The sequence below is a fragment of the Colletotrichum paranaense genome (genome assembly GCF_030867605.1).
Source record: "Colletotrichum paranaense strain IMI 384185 chromosome Unknown Scaffold_3.1, whole genome shotgun sequence".
Classification (NCBI taxonomy): Eukaryota; Fungi; Ascomycota; class Sordariomycetes; order Glomerellales; family Glomerellaceae; genus Colletotrichum; species Colletotrichum paranaense.
The window spans coordinates 52,078-66,779 of NW_026848961.1; the positions used below are offsets into that span (position 1 = coordinate 52,078).

Here is a 14,702-nt window from a genome sequence, read left to right on the forward strand (position 1 = left end):
TTCTTCGAGTATTGTACAGCCAGCTTCTATTGCGGCAAAAAGGACGTAATTATACATGAGCCGTCATTCGATTGTAGAAAGATCTTTATTGACTGCGAAATCGAAGCGTCAGCGACCTTGAATTGGGGCTCAAGGTGATGAGCAACTTACGGAGGAAGAAGGAACTCGCCCCAGGAGCTGGAGAGGAAAGTCACAGCTGCCTGAACTGGACGTTAGCAGGGCTCACAGATCAGGGGTCTGGAAGCGCATGGTGACTTACGCCGAAGATGGCGACGCTGCGCACGATGGGTGCATTCTCAGAGGAAGTCAACGCATCGTATGTTGATCTGAAGTAACCCTTGGGCTGACGAGAGCGCTGGTTGTCTCTCTGGACGACGATTCTCTTGGCAGGCATGACGAATAATTGGATTTGAAGACGCAAAGGAAGAACGATTTACGAGTTGAGCTTGGAGATGTGGTGTACGGTGATGTGATTGTAGCAAGGGGCGGGATGTGAGGTCGTAAACGCGATCGGTCGGCTCGACTTCACGCGGAAAGCGTACAGGGCCGAAATTTTTTGACTGGGCGTCGTCAACCACGCGCAAGCCACATATGGCAAGGCCTTGTTGTGGCTGAGGTGGGGATGATAGCTCTTATCGGAGATCAGATAAAGCGCTTGATTGAGTACCTAAGGTAGGTACCTCTACCTACCTTGATCTCCACTACCCTTTCACTCGGCTTAGGTAATGTTTCTACGTATCCGTACTACGTACAGACGTCCCAATCGCCTTGCCAGTCTGCGCATCAACTTATACATCACTACCCCACGTCGCTAGAACCTTGAAGGGGCGGAACTCTGCTTAAGACTCAGGGCATTTCTGCGTGGGCAATGCGCAAAGCAGCATCGACTCTGGAGTAACCGGCGACAGTACTTAGACATAATGACTGACACTCCGCAGCCTGCGGGTCCTGGCGGCTTCTTTCCATTGCAATCTCTCCCTTCACCTGCTCCTAGCAGTGCCTCCGCGCGCTCAAGTGCGGCTTTGCCGCATCCCCGCGCCAGATCGCTCCGACCAGGTTCCAACAAGGAAGAGACGGTACGCCGGTACATTGAGGAACGTCTCGCCATTGTCAATCGTCGTTATGTCAAGAAGCATGGCAGTGCTGAGCCCGGCGACGATGTCATAGGCTACAAGAGCTTTACGGAGCTTTGCAAGGACCTACATAACGTCATCGACGTCCTATGGCTGTCCGGAACACGTGAGGAACTAGCCCGTTTCCCTCGAAAATCGGCGTTGCTTTGAGTTAAACGCCGGTACTATTGCTGACTCTGTCTTGTAGCGAGCATACAGATTCCCTTCCTCTTGAACATTGCCAGCGACTTCACGCAATGGATTGACGCCTTTACTCCTTCCCCGAGAGCTACCTTCTCCGTCTTGAAAAAGCTGGACCATTGCTTCGCAAGCCTCTTAATCGGCCGCGATATCGAGACCAAAGACACCTTGCCTGGCTTTGAGAACGGCATGAGAGCTGGCATGTCTACGACAGATATGGTGCGATGCCGTAGCTCGGTGGAGCAGACACGACTGGTCATTGTGGAGGTCCTTAGCAAGGAGTCCGACGGAGACGACGGCGCAAAAGGTGACGAGACAGACGCAAATTCCATGAATAGCGACACTGAACTGGAAGATGCGACGAACACGACGTGGAGCGAAGACGAGGACAGTCTCTACATGGACGCAGCGCGAGTCTATGAGCACACCATCGTGCGGCTAGGTGAGAAGCTGGGAGATGTATTTGGACCCGCGGTTCCGGGCGCGAGCGGTAATACCCTCTGCTCTGCAGGTTGAATACGGCCTACACGGCCCAGCAAGTCCTTACGCGGGCCTCGACTTACAAATCTATCCAACTACGGCGAGCAGGCCGCAGTAAGAACATAGATACCTTCTACCCAGAAACTGCATATTGCGGGCTGCCTGATTTTGGTCAGCGAGGAATCTAGCCCACTACTCCACGGAACAGTTCATGGAGCTGGTCCTGCCAGGACCCGGCAATGCGACTCACAAGCAGATGAAATTATCGCGTTGAAGTACCAGCAACCATGGTTTGCCAGTTTTTCAAGCACATGACAGCATTGCAGGATACATAGTACTGCGATTGATGCTCTGTTGGTTTACACGGCGTGGGTTCGCTGCACCGTAACAAAACGTCTCATTTTTGCTTCGGGAGAGAGGTCGACAACAGTTTCATGGAAGAAGGTAGCACATGAATGATACAGTCACGCATTCTGACATAAGGCATGACTATGCGTAATGGGGTGATGCGATGACTGGACAATGACAGCCACAATCAACCCCCTTGCTTGAAACACGTGACAGCTGTAGTGGTTCATCCGAGAACGACAACGCAGTTCGTTTCCATTGCGGGAGTCTTCAGTTTCATGAATGGGGGCACAAAGTCGCAGTGGCGGAGGTGGCACTCAACGGCGCTGAAGCATTGTGGAATTCTTTTTGGGCGACGAGGCGAGCGTGCGATGGAAGGCATTCGCTTATCGTACACTAGAGCTGCATCTCTTATCCATGAGTACGGATACGCATAGGTACACAGTATTCGTCTGTGAGCGGCTAAGGTAGTCAAGGGCCCATCTCGAGGCCTCCTACAGAATACCCCGTACTGCGTAGAGTTCTGTTGAAGTGCCAACTCAATCGAGCCGGGACTCCTGAGGGGGGAGAAATCTCCGTTGTCCCAGGTGGACGTGGTCCAACTTGCAAGCGGTGCTGGACCCATTTGTGGATTTGGGCCGACGTCTCCCTGTTAAGATACCCTGCCATTTGTTGTCTCAGGGCATGCATTGCCGGTTCAGCACCTGGGCAGCGCTGCCTGTGCCATCCTGGTGCCTGCACTCTTCATGTATGTACAGCTTTTGAATATTCAGGGGCACTTGACGATCCCATCTTGGCGAGAATGGCCCGCTTGCCACACCATTGAGTGCAGCCACACGCAGTTGCACAACTTGATAGGAAATTGAAAAGAAGGAAGGGAGGCAGCCATGGCCACTGGTGATAGCTTGAAGAATTGCAGGAAGCCAAGCTTTTTGCCAGCAGCCTTCTTGTTCAGATTCGTACGAATACATATCGCCTTCCTCACACCAGATATCGACGGATGCTCTGTACAAATTGAGTGTGCACAGCAAAATACTAAGACTAAGTCTACCTACTGTAAGGTGAGAGTTGAGCCCATCCAATGGACGGAAATCACGGCTCTTGTAACCCCCACGTCCGAAACCCCTAGTCCTAGTGTACGGAGTACTTCGTACTGTCCTCCCCTTTCGAGGCTCTTTTCTGATTGACTCCGACACCTCTAGGCTCTAGACAAATGCCCCGAGTCCACCTCCTTTTCAGAGTTTTGGCCCCCGACTGGACAATTGACTGCTTTTTTTTTTCTCTTTCTTTCTGGCCGCAGTGTGGATCTACCAAGTAGTGCCGCGGTGCCCAAATTGAAGGTTATGCAATTGACGCTCGCAGTACCGAGTACAGATGAACCGCCAATGACACCCGTTGGCCAGTGCAGGCGGTATCCGTCGTCGATCCTTGGCTCGGATGCGCCGCCAATGGGCCCCGTCCCTTTTTTTTTTGACTGCTCTCAAAGCCCCGTTCTCTCCCATACCACCATGCCTACGGAATACCAATATCACGTCTGCATATGAGTCCGTGATCGCACCTCAGCCTCTTTTCTTGTCTCCACAGCATTCCATGTGTATGTACGGATATGGATGGACCGATGGAGATCGTTGACGAGTCAATTCTCTAAGAGCCAACCCTCCTGCTCCATTCCCTAGTTAGCTCTTCCTGCTCTGGCTCGCTCTCACGGTTCACTACACAAACCAAGTACGGAGTACCTGCTGGCTTATCCATGGCCACCGTCAACTTCTTTGTCCACATCTTGGTCTCGATCTTGGGCCGGCCCCTATCTCTCTGTCGTCTTGTCCGACGCAGATCAGGACTCCCTGGCCTTGCCTGCTGGCCACGCCCACTACCCGCGAGGAACTCCTCTCTGCAGTTACCTTCACTTTGTATACTGGAAATAACCCCTGCTTTCCCTGCCATGTATCCATATTCACCTCAGTGACCTAATGTACCAATCACTACCGTCCACGATCTATCTGGCAAACCGCAGTTTATGCCCTTGCTCGCCCATTTTTGGCTCTCCTGCTGTGCGGATACTGCGTACTGTAACCCGAGCGGCTGAGCCAGAGTCGACCAAGAAGACTGCGCCGAGTTGCGAAGTAGGCAGGCCATCGTCACCGCCACACTGGGTATTCCTGGCCGCTTCTGGGCGTTTCATCCTGACTCCCCACGCCAATCTCTTTCTCTGCCTTGCCGCCTCTGGACAACTACCCTAATCCAACCATTTGCTATAGCAAGGGCATGGCACAAGCTCCTCCTTACCCGTTGTCACTCGTCGCCTGCTCTCGGCATAGCATCCTTGTCGTCCTGCTCCCTTGTCAAGTTGTCCCAATGCAAGGTTGTTCCTCCCAATGTGCGTTGTCTGGACCATTCCCATGTAGGAACTTCTCCTGGCCGTATATATATAGAGGCGACCCAGCCTCGCTGCCCGTTGGCAACTATGTGCTTTTGCCGCCTCTCTCGTTCTCTACCGCACCCACTTTCACTTACTAGGCCCAGTGCCGTTACATTCTTTTCTTGGTGATCACATTCATTTGAATCTCATCGTCCATTCACTTTCATCCCCTGAACGCTCGCAAATAGACGAGATTGAACCCACGGACTTCAATACCAATCCATTCATTCAGTATACTATACGAACAGAGAAAGGAGTCAGTCAGTAACAGCAAATACACGAGACAAAAATGCTTTCCACATACGCCCGACTTCTCTTTTCTCTCACGCCGTTCGTCGGTGCTCTTGTGCCCCCAGCACAAGATGGCATGAGAATCATCTGGTCCGAGACCTTCCAAGGAAACGCCGGCGCACCCCCTCGAAGTGACACATGGAACGTCGCCTTGGCCATCGACACGAACAACGAGGTCCAGACTTACACCGAATCGTCCTGGAACGTCCAAATATCGGGTGGTGAAACCATCCAGCTCATTCCCCGAAAGTCAGCAAGCGGCGTATGGACATCTGCGCGTATCGAGACAAAGGCAGCGTGGACACCTCAGCCGGGAGGGAAGATGCGGGTTCAGTCAATGTTCAGGATGGGCGACAACGCAAATAAGCAGGGCATGTGGCCTGCCTTTTGGATGCTGGGCGATGCCGTTCGCAACGGGGTTCAGTGGCCCCTCTGCGGCGAGCTCGACATCTTTGAACAGATCAACGGCCAGGCCACCGCCACGGGTACCGTTCACTGCCAACAAGAATCCGGCGGCATCTGCAACGAGCCCAGCGGCCGTGGCGTGGCTACTTCGATGCCCGACAACGGTTGGCACACTTGGGCACTGGAGTGGGACCGCACGTCGAACAACTGGGTCACCGAGACCATCACATGGTACCGTGACGGTGTTGTCTTCAACCAGCTCAAGGGCAGCGATATTGGTGACGAAGGCATCTGGGCGACCCTTTGTCACATGCCTTACTATGTGCTTATGAATGTAGCAGTTGGTATGTTTCTCGCTCCTTTCGCCTCGGTTGACCGTTTGCCGTACATGAGAATGCTAACCAGTTTCAGGCGGCACGTTGCCGGGTTCTCCTACCGACGCTACTCAGGATGGCTATGGAAGCATGATGGAGATCGGATACCTCACGGTATATCAGTCGCCTTGAGTGCAGCTGCCTCTAATGGCTGTATTCGTAATGAGCTTGGCCTCGCAGACACCGCCCTCACATATCTCCGTCATATCATGAACTCCGGCCATCACATAGTGCCCCAACGTCCGATCTCGTACATTCGAGTCGCACATGGCTCCTTTGGCACACTCCTCCTTTTCTCAAGACAGGATAATTCTTGCCCCTTTGGTATATACCCCTTTTTGGAAAGCGATATATAGCGGCTGCCTTTACACTCATACGTTCTGCTCCCCCATCTGCGTCTGTTTTTCAAGCCTGCGGACCTGAACAGGCGTAGAGGAGGAGCGACTTCTTAGGTTTTACCGCCTATATAGCAGTCAATGTTGAAATCCAACACGGGAATCCTTCCCCGTCATCTAAACCTCCAGAACACAAGTATCGCTAGATTTGATGACAATTATGAGAGCGGATGCAGACCATTTGCTCGTATAACTCACTGTGACGTGCCTAGGTAGACTCGAATTCTGCAACATTTCCTACACAGCCGGTTTGTTGTGTAATTATAGATATACGTAGCCAACGCAGATACTAATCAACGTCTTCTTAAGATCGAGAATATTATACACCATCTCATCAAAACAGCAAATATACGATGGCACAGCCAGCAATCCACCTCTTCCACAAGGCTGCTGCGCATCCATACTGCCGAGAACACACCCTAGGATCTTGGATCTTGGATCTTAGATTCTAGATCTTAGATCTTAGATCTTAGACCCTCGATCAGAGTTCAAGAGGAACAAGAAGCTCGGTGCTAGCCTCTGGATGTCCCCGCTGATGACCCGTCGCATGACCGACCCCAGATTGCAGATCGACAACCGTTGCGTCCGCCGCCGCATCCGGCCACCGGCACTTATTACTACTATGATTATTAATGAAAAACAAAAAGGCCCCCGCCCCGCGTCTAATTCCCCGAGATTACCATTGGCAAAATGCCCGACTTGTATGTAGATCACGGCCACACCTGCGGCCTCGGTGCTCGACCCGGGCCCGGTGCGGTGCGGGGATCTCCCTTGCCCAGTAAGGAACTTAGAGCTCAGGGTAGACCAGAAGATGTTGGACAGGCCTCTCTGAGCCGTGCGACCACATGTGAAAGCCCCACGAGCACAGATACATTGGCGTTCACAGTCAGAAGGCTCCGATTATTGTGGGCGGTATCAAAAGCCCCCAAAGATGGAAGGGTTTCTGCACATTGAGGCTTGCCTTCCCTCCTTCGATCATGCTTCGGAAACATTCTGAGAAGAAGACATGATCGTGATCGCCATGATCAATGCAGTAGTGCTGGTGATGTTTTTACGAATAATTGACAGGGATGCCAGAGAGAACTTTAATATTTGATGGCATCCAGGATATGAAAAAAGATGGATTGATCCTCGCAAACCAATATCGCACCGCGCCACAGTATAATCTGACAGGACCCAGGGTAAACGACGATAGCAGGACGACGCTGGTGATCGAACGTGTCCCCGCCCTTCTAGTAAATACAATGCCCTCAACTCAATCCACAACCGGTACAACTGCCCCCTTTTGATCTCTCTTGTCACTTCTTTTGCAAATCAACACTGATGGGTCCACCAAACGAAACCGGGCTCTGCATTCGCACATCGTATGCCACGTACAATCAATGATTACGCCCACTGGTTCGATAGGAAAGGCACCCGACGAAACTTTGCGAACCCTGCCAGTAGAACTCCAGAACCAATGATCAAGAATTCTCGCAAGCGGTCCGTCCACCAACGACCGACAAGGAGAAAAGTAACGTGAAGTTTGTATGCGTGTTACCCCAGGCACATGCACGCAAGGGAATTAAATCGCCGTCGAAAACGAGGCTGTGCTGCACAGCGAAACGACTCATTGGAATATGCCGCCAATGGGGCAATCCGTCAAGTGTTTGCCACACATAAACGTCGTCCAAAGGCGATTGGTAAATCAAAGCATATGAAATAGGAAAGTGACAGGCTCGATGAGGCGGCGAGAGTTAAGCCCGACTGCTTTATCTTGACTGCAATTGTCGAGCAAATCCTCCTGAAAGTTACAGTTGGCAACATGCCAACAAATCGATGTGGGCTCAGTCCGATTTGATGTATTCTAGACTGTAAAAACCACTTTTTTTTGGTATTCTGAGCGCATCCATAAATCAAATGGAGATAGCCATGCTTCGCAAATACCATGCCGCTCGACCGTACAACGGCGAGGCATGGAGAAATCAGGCTGGGGAATCGACACAACGCCTAACGCACAACTGAGGCATGACACAGACGAGAGGGAATCGTACACCTAAAAGCCAGGCTTGGGAACCGTCTAGTCTGCGCCAATTTCGTTGGCGCCTTCCATGCCAAATGAACCCGTGTTGAAATCAAAGGCCTGATTGTCGCCGTCTTCGTGTAGAAATGAGTCAAAGTCGAAGTCGTTAAGAACATTGTCCGAGACCAACGGGTCGGCGAATGCCATAGCACCGAAGTCCACCATTGGGTTCGTGTTGTCCATAAAACCTCCGTTCTGGTTGGCATCGTGTTGTGCCTGGGGGGCTACCTGAGGCTGAGGGGCAGGTGCAGGAGCAGCAGCCTGGCCGTTGGGCACGGCTGGCACGGCGGCATTTTGTCCGTTCTTGGTGAAGTTGGCAGTGGTGACAGGAGTGATGGGAGTTGCAGGTGTTGCAGCCTCCGCATCTGCACCGTCGGCGGCTGGTGTAGTGCCACTGTTCAGGTTGTTGTTGCCTGACTTCTTTCCCGCCGCAGCCTGCGCATGTGTTAGTTTTGTTTGGGCAATACGTGTCTTGCCATGTGCTTACCTTTGCCTTTGTGTTCTTGGTATCCTTCTTCTTTGGCGCCGCCTTGTTTGATTGTGACGGAGTCGGGGGAGCCGCTGCGGCCTGTTGAGGCGAGGAAGTGCTCGTCCGGTTGGAGTTGGCGCCAGCTGGTGCAGATGGCGGGGGCATCGACCGTTGCTGCGGTGTACCCTGAACAGATCCCTGAGGACCCTGAGGCACCATCTGACCATTCGGCCCGCCTTGCTGCCATTGCACCGGCTGACCACCTTGGCCGGCCTGCTGAGGCTGTCCCTGCTGCTGAGGTGGCTGCTGCTGCTGCTGCTGTTGCTGCTGGGCTTGCTGCGCCTGTTGCGCCTGTTGCTGCTGTTGCCGGGCGACCATCATCTGCTGCGGGTTCATCTGACCGTTGAACTGCTGACCAGGGTGCGAGCTGGGTGGGCGCATGCCGCCATTCATCTGAGGATTGCCGGCCATGTTCCCATCCATTTGATTGCCCATGCCCTTGAAGAAGTGTGGCGCCATGTTCGGGTCCATTTGGTTGCCCATGAAGTTCATAGGGTTGGGAGAGCCACGAGATTGAGCGCCCTCGGGCAGCGGCGAAGGAATGCCAGCGTTGTTCATCTGCGGGGTGCCTCTCTTCATCTGCTCCGTTGGGTTTGGTGAAGCTCCGGTTCTGGCGCCTTGGGGAGATGTCTCCGGGAAAGGCTGGCCATTGGGACCAGGAGGTGCGCCAGGGCCGCCAGGCCCGGCGGGACCGTCTCTGGGCATGGCACCTCCGCCCATGTTATCTTGTTCCTGGCGGGCCATCATGAGCCTTTTCTTATTCTGCTGCTCCAGAAGCATTAGCTGCATTTGATAGTCCTGCAGAGCGTGGTTACTTCCACCACCGGCTTGGGCACCGCCAGGGCCAGGCCGAATTCCTCCTGGACCCATTTCTCCAGCGTTGTAGTACGCAGCTAGCCCGGCACCTTCTTGGCCTTGAGCCATCATGGGTGAGCCCTGGCCCTGGGGGCCGGGCGCGTTAGGCATGGTTTTGTTAGGCATCTGGCTAGCCTGATGCTGTTGGAGGTTTGCCGCATATGTAGCAATGGACTTAGCTTGGACAGCAGGTGGTTGGTTTGAGAATGTCGTAAACTGCTGCTGGGTCAGCGACGCCGGGTTGATTCCGTTGGTGATGAGCATCTGCTGGGCTTGAGCTACGTTCGGGGTGGTCCCCACCTGCTGGCCCGGCATGCCCTGCTGAGGTCTTCCGTTCGGCATCATTCCAGGCTGGTTCGGGAAGTTGGGCGCACCGTCCAGGCGTGGTCTCTTGGAGGGGGAAGGGGCGTTTTCACCAGAGCCAGGCGACGAGGGGCGTTGGCGGTTGCCATCCATGTCCGAAGGGTCTCGCTGCATCTGGGTTTGCTTCGCATGCTGCTGAAGCATTTGCATGGCCTGGGGGCTGTAGGGGGAATTTGGGTTAGCAAACCATACACATGATGAAGGGAGGCACGAATCTGTAAAGCCTCACTTGTTCTGATTATTCGCCATGGCGGCCCGTGCCAAGTTGCCCTTTTGCATGTTCATGGCCATACCGCCATTTTGCATGTTGCGCATCATCTGGGAGTGATATTGCTGCTGGGCGGCCATGCCGTCTGGGCGCATCTGGCGGAGAAGTTCTTGCTGTTGGTTCTGTCGCATGCGAGATTGCTGCTATTCAGCTCGGTTAGTGATGATCCAGACATAGACAGAGAATCGCCGACGGATAACGACATACCTGAGTATGGCTGACATATTGATTGACGGGACCGTTGCCACCCTTTGTCCGTTGCGCGTGAAAGATGTCCCAGAAGAGGCAGAACCATTCGTACAAGAAGGATGATTCTGAGGCAGGCATGGGCAGCTTGGGGGCCGGAAGGTCATCAGGGAGCTTCGCGTCAATGTCGTCTTTGGAGTCGGTGTCCATGGGGTCGTCACCGAGACCATTGCCGATGAGGTTACCGTTCTCGTCCCTTCGGCGATTGGCACCGTCCTTCATGACATTCACTTGGTGGTCTCCATTAAGGAGGGATCTAGCGCAATCGAACATTTGATGGCGGAGGAAGTACTCATAGATGTAGGTGTTGAGCAGAGTGCGCTGGCTCTCGGTGGGCATGGTCATCTGTCGTGGACCACCGGCGACTTGGGGAGCGACTGCGCCATTATTCATCATAGGGACGGGCGCGCCAACAGGGCCACCGCCCATGACGTTCATGTTGGCCAGGTTGGGGTTGACGTTGGCGTTCATGATTGTGAGCCGGGCTGCAGACAAGCGTCTGCCCGACGAGATGGGGTGAGGTCGATGCGATGGATAAAGGAGAAGCTGATTGAAGGATGGTGGTTGTTCGGAAGCGAAGAAAGAGTGTCGATGTCGTCAAAAGTTTGTCGGTCAGCCACCTTGTGGTTGGAGGTGGGAGTCTCGCAGAGCGTGTACGTGGTTACGCGGTGCGCTAAAAAGCCGGCTGGCGGCAAAGTCGTGTCGGATTCAGCGGTCGGGCGCAAGGGTACAAGGAGCCTTCAGTTGGACGGATAAGAGAAAGGCTGGGGAGTGCAGACAGAGGCGCGCGACAGATGGCGGGATGCGCGACCAGTGACGATGGCGGTGGTGAGATATGGTTTGGTACAGAGGAAGAAAAAAAAGAGTCGAAAGACGTGGCAGCGACAGAAGCTGTGGCGGATTTGGGTTGGAGGGGGTAGGAGGATTGATGCGAGGGCGAGATGTTGAAGAAGGCGGAAGGGCGACGGGATGGGCCACCAAAGGCAGTTGCAGGTGAGGGAGTGGGACTTTGAAAGGAAATGGGAAGAGTGGAAAGATGAAAGACAGGAGGAGGGAAAGCAGCGCGACTCGGGGGTCGGGGGTAGGAAGACCTGGTGTTTCTGGCTCTTGCTCTGGCTCAGGCTGTGGCTCAGGGTATGGCAGTGTGGCCCCTTCTGGGTGGCTAGGTATTTGATTTGGATTTGGGTTTGGCTTTGGGGGGGGGGGGGGGGGGGAAGGGGGGTTCCTCGCTCTCCGGGGGGAAAGCAGCGTCGAAGTGAAGGTGGATGTGGACCACCGTGGTTCTGGGCGGTGGTGTTACTGCTAATAATGGGTGAGGTGAGTGAGATGGTCGGTCTGTAAGGTCTGGCTTCGTCGGTGTTACCAGCTGTGGAGAATGGCGGGATGTTATTCCGTAGCGAGGGTCGACTGACCGGTCCCTAAAGCCGCGGTCGCTAGGCCGATCAGGCAAGGTCGGTTTGAAGATGGACGAGTGTCTCGCGGGGCGCGAGGGCAGTGACCATGAATCAGGACTCGTTAGAGTAACAAACACGTTATCGAGACCACGTTGGCATTGAAGATGTGATCGGCATGCGAGGCCATCCAATGTCCAAGGGGTGGAAGTGGATAGGTGATTTGAGGAGGAAAGGGAAAGGCGGAAGTAGAGATCGGAGGAAGCGAGAGGATGAGGGAGAAAAGAGAGGGGCGCCTTGGGTTAGAGGGCAAAGCACCTACTCCGTACCTTAGGGTGTTTAAGTGTTAGTCGACAATGCTTGAATGCAGAAAAACACAGTCGGGGTGGAAAGGAGGACGGGAAGACCAGGACGGGCGGGAGTAGGAGAGTGGAAAGGATGGGGTTGGGATTTTCCCAATTTTCGGGGCATGCGACGCTTGGGCAGGAGGCGGCATCTCTACCTATTCACCTCAAACTTCAGATTCTAGAGACCTCACGAGCACTGAACGAAGTACGCCCGTAGGCCGCTATGGGTGCCAGAAGGTAGCCAGTCCTGTAAGAAAGGTGAGGTGCCCGGCACGAGGTGAGGCGCGCACCCGCGCCGGGCATGTCGCATATCTCAGAATGAGCTGCGAATATCTGAGACCGCTTGTTGCCTGAGGCCACGTGCCAAATCGTCAAAGGCAAAAAATCGACAATCACCTCCAACTTGCGTGCTTGCTTTCCAGCTCTCCGGGTACTACTATCTTACCTAGGCGAACTGAAAAACTCCGAAGGAGCCCTCAAGCTTTAGGGCGGTAGGTACCCGTTAAGGTACGTGCTTGGGCTTGAGGCTTCAGAGGGCTCTGGACTACCTTAGCTATCTAACCTTGTGCTCCCACCAACCCACGTTAAGGTCCTTTACCTTCCCTGGAGCTAAGGTAGCGATCTTAAGTACCTTATCTCATCGGCATGGGAGCCCGGGGTGCCATGCTGGAAGTCGCGTTGTGGCACGTCGAGCTTATGACCCGGTACCGGGTGTTAGCTGCGCGCCGCTTCCACCAGCATACCCAATCTTCACACTTCTGCTGACGTCGCATCTTGAATGGGCCGCACCAAAAAACGCGCTCCATCAAACGTCTCAGTCAAAATGAGATCCTGTTTGGCATAGACGCGTCTGCCCTCCAGCTTCTCGTGGCGTGAGGTGGAGAGCTCTGACAGAGGCTACCATTCACGACCCGCCCAAGGCACTTGGTATCCGACATCCCGCCTCCCGCTCCCTTTTACCGGTTTCTTGCTCTGAAGCTGACTGGAGGCTCCATGCACATCTAGAAGCATCGCCTCAGGTGTATAAGCTTCTTTGACCTGTCTGTTACGTGAGGCACAATGTCAAAAGCATCTTGAACACGCCGCGCGACACGAGTACGACCAATGACTCCAACGTCGCCTGGGATGCGATTGTTGCATTTCCTATACAGCCTTGTTCCAATCAATGCGCTCACCTGCTTGTGAATAGAGAACCGAGGTGGTTCGTTCCATGCTCCCTCACGCTCAGATGTCTACCTATGTACCGGCAAGTCCGTTGCACGTCGGCTTCTGCAACACCGATATGACGCATTGAGGCCTGGGAATCGAAAGGGGCTTGTTCTCTCCATCCGGCATTGAGCCAAAGAGTAATTGTGATCATTCGCAGGTTCTCTGAGCCTAAGTATCCATAATTAACTAACAGCTTCAGTCGGGAAATGAAAGGCAAGCCATGGGCCGTGGCACGGACCTCTCGAGCAAGCTTAAGGTTCCGTATAATCATCTCGACAGGAGTAAACTTGAAAACACTTGATCCAATAAACTGAAGTAAGGGCAAATGAACATTAAAGACTCGCAAATTGGTGTCGCCTGGTAATCCTGCCTAGATTGCATGCTTGGTTGCCATGTGTGTAAATTTGCTGCTTATACTCTTTTTGCGAACTGCCCGGCTTTGCTGCTGCTGCACACGGCTTCTCCGTACTGTAACCATTTTGTCAGAAGGATCCGGGCACTTTCCATTGCCGTCCTAAGTGCCCCATGACGGGTCCCGTGATGCCCCACATTTCCCGAAGATCGACCGGCAGTCCTGAAGGCAGGTGTTGATCATACCTTCCCTACCTTCCGCACATGCTACAAGAAGCCCTCATATATTCCCTCAAGTCAGTTGCTGTCACCAGAAACAGCAGGCCGCCCTCTACGTCGGTGGTTCAGGACAAACCGGCTGGATGGTGGGATTGTTCAAGGTCAACAATCAATTCGCCCACAGCCTACTCGGCGACAGGCTACGAGTACTCGAGTTCGACTCCAAGCATGAGCACCAAGAGACGTAGCCACACCGGTGGTGAAATCTCTTTTTCTTAAGCGCTCACTGAATGAAGTTCAATGCTTACCGTCGGTCTATTGGGCAATTCCATGAAAGTCAACTTGTCTCGAAACTCATTTCAAGGCATGCGGGAATAGAGGCTGAATCGCCGCAAACACAGCTTGCCCGAAGGAACTTTGAAAAGAACCACATCTACGTATAATAATGTGCTTGAAGACGCCCAGTTCAGTAGACGATCTTCTCCCTAACTAGTCTGACCCACCCTTGTACCCAATTATAGCAATATCATATCAACAATCGCCTTCAACTTCGGGATTTCACGTTGGCAGTGGTGGCTTTCGTATGAACAAGTCTTTTTGATATCGTGTAGGTCATGTCTGCGGCTTAGGCGCTTTACCAGTTGTCTCCATCTTGTTACATGTGATATACGCCTGGCCGCGATATTCACCTACTTCATGATTCCATGGAGGTGCATTTGGCGCATCATCATGAGCGATGAAGCTGGCCTCGCCCTCCATCTCCACCAGCGAACAGGGAATTGAGGCTGCGCGCTATTTTCCAGAATTCCATCGACAGATAGCAAATTTGTGTCGATG

General features: G+C 53.5%; 5 protein-coding genes across 5 annotated transcripts; 3 read left to right on the forward strand and 2 right to left on the reverse strand.

The window, feature by feature from the left end:
• Positions 1-146: 146 nt before the first annotated feature.
• On the reverse strand, positions 147-394 carry CPAR01_03547 (uncharacterized protein; the record flags this gene model as incomplete). The annotated part of the gene is made up of 2 exons (XM_060487834.1): positions 147-200; positions 260-394. 2 exons carry the CDS (start codon positions 392-394, stop codon positions 147-149), a joined length of 189 nt encoding a protein of 62 aa, XP_060352040.1.
• A 427-nt stretch (positions 395-821) lies between these two features.
• Positions 822-2,067, forward strand: CPAR01_03548 (meiotic recombination protein DMC1; the record flags this gene model as incomplete). The annotated part of the gene is made up of 3 exons (XM_060487835.1): positions 822-1,239; positions 1,321-1,755; positions 1,970-2,067. Coding segments are annotated over 3 exons (951 nt in total), but the record flags the coding sequence as incomplete, so codon positions are not given.
• A 2,172-nt stretch (positions 2,068-4,239) lies between these two features.
• Positions 4,240-4,689, forward strand: CPAR01_03549 (uncharacterized protein; the record flags this gene model as incomplete). The annotated part of the gene is made up of 1 exon (XM_060487836.1): positions 4,240-4,689. A coding segment is annotated over one exon (450 nt), but the record flags the coding sequence as incomplete, so codon positions are not given.
• Positions 4,690-4,849: 160 nt separating this feature from the next.
• CPAR01_03550 (glycosyl hydrolase family 16) lies at positions 4,850-5,762 on the forward strand (the record flags this gene model as incomplete). Its single annotated transcript, XM_060487837.1, has 2 exons — positions 4,850-5,600; positions 5,668-5,762. The coding sequence occupies 2 exons, from the start codon at positions 4,850-4,852 to the stop codon at positions 5,760-5,762; spliced, it is 846 nt and encodes a 281-aa protein (XP_060352043.1).
• Positions 5,763-8,084: 2,322 nt separating this feature from the next.
• CPAR01_03551 (SOM1 protein) lies at positions 8,085-10,819 on the reverse strand (the record flags this gene model as incomplete). Its single annotated transcript, XM_060487838.1, has 4 exons — positions 8,085-8,522; positions 8,575-9,994; positions 10,064-10,245; positions 10,310-10,819. The coding sequence occupies 4 exons, from the start codon at positions 10,817-10,819 to the stop codon at positions 8,085-8,087; spliced, it is 2,550 nt and encodes an 849-aa protein (XP_060352044.1).
• Positions 10,820-14,702: the final 3,883 nt, after the last annotated feature.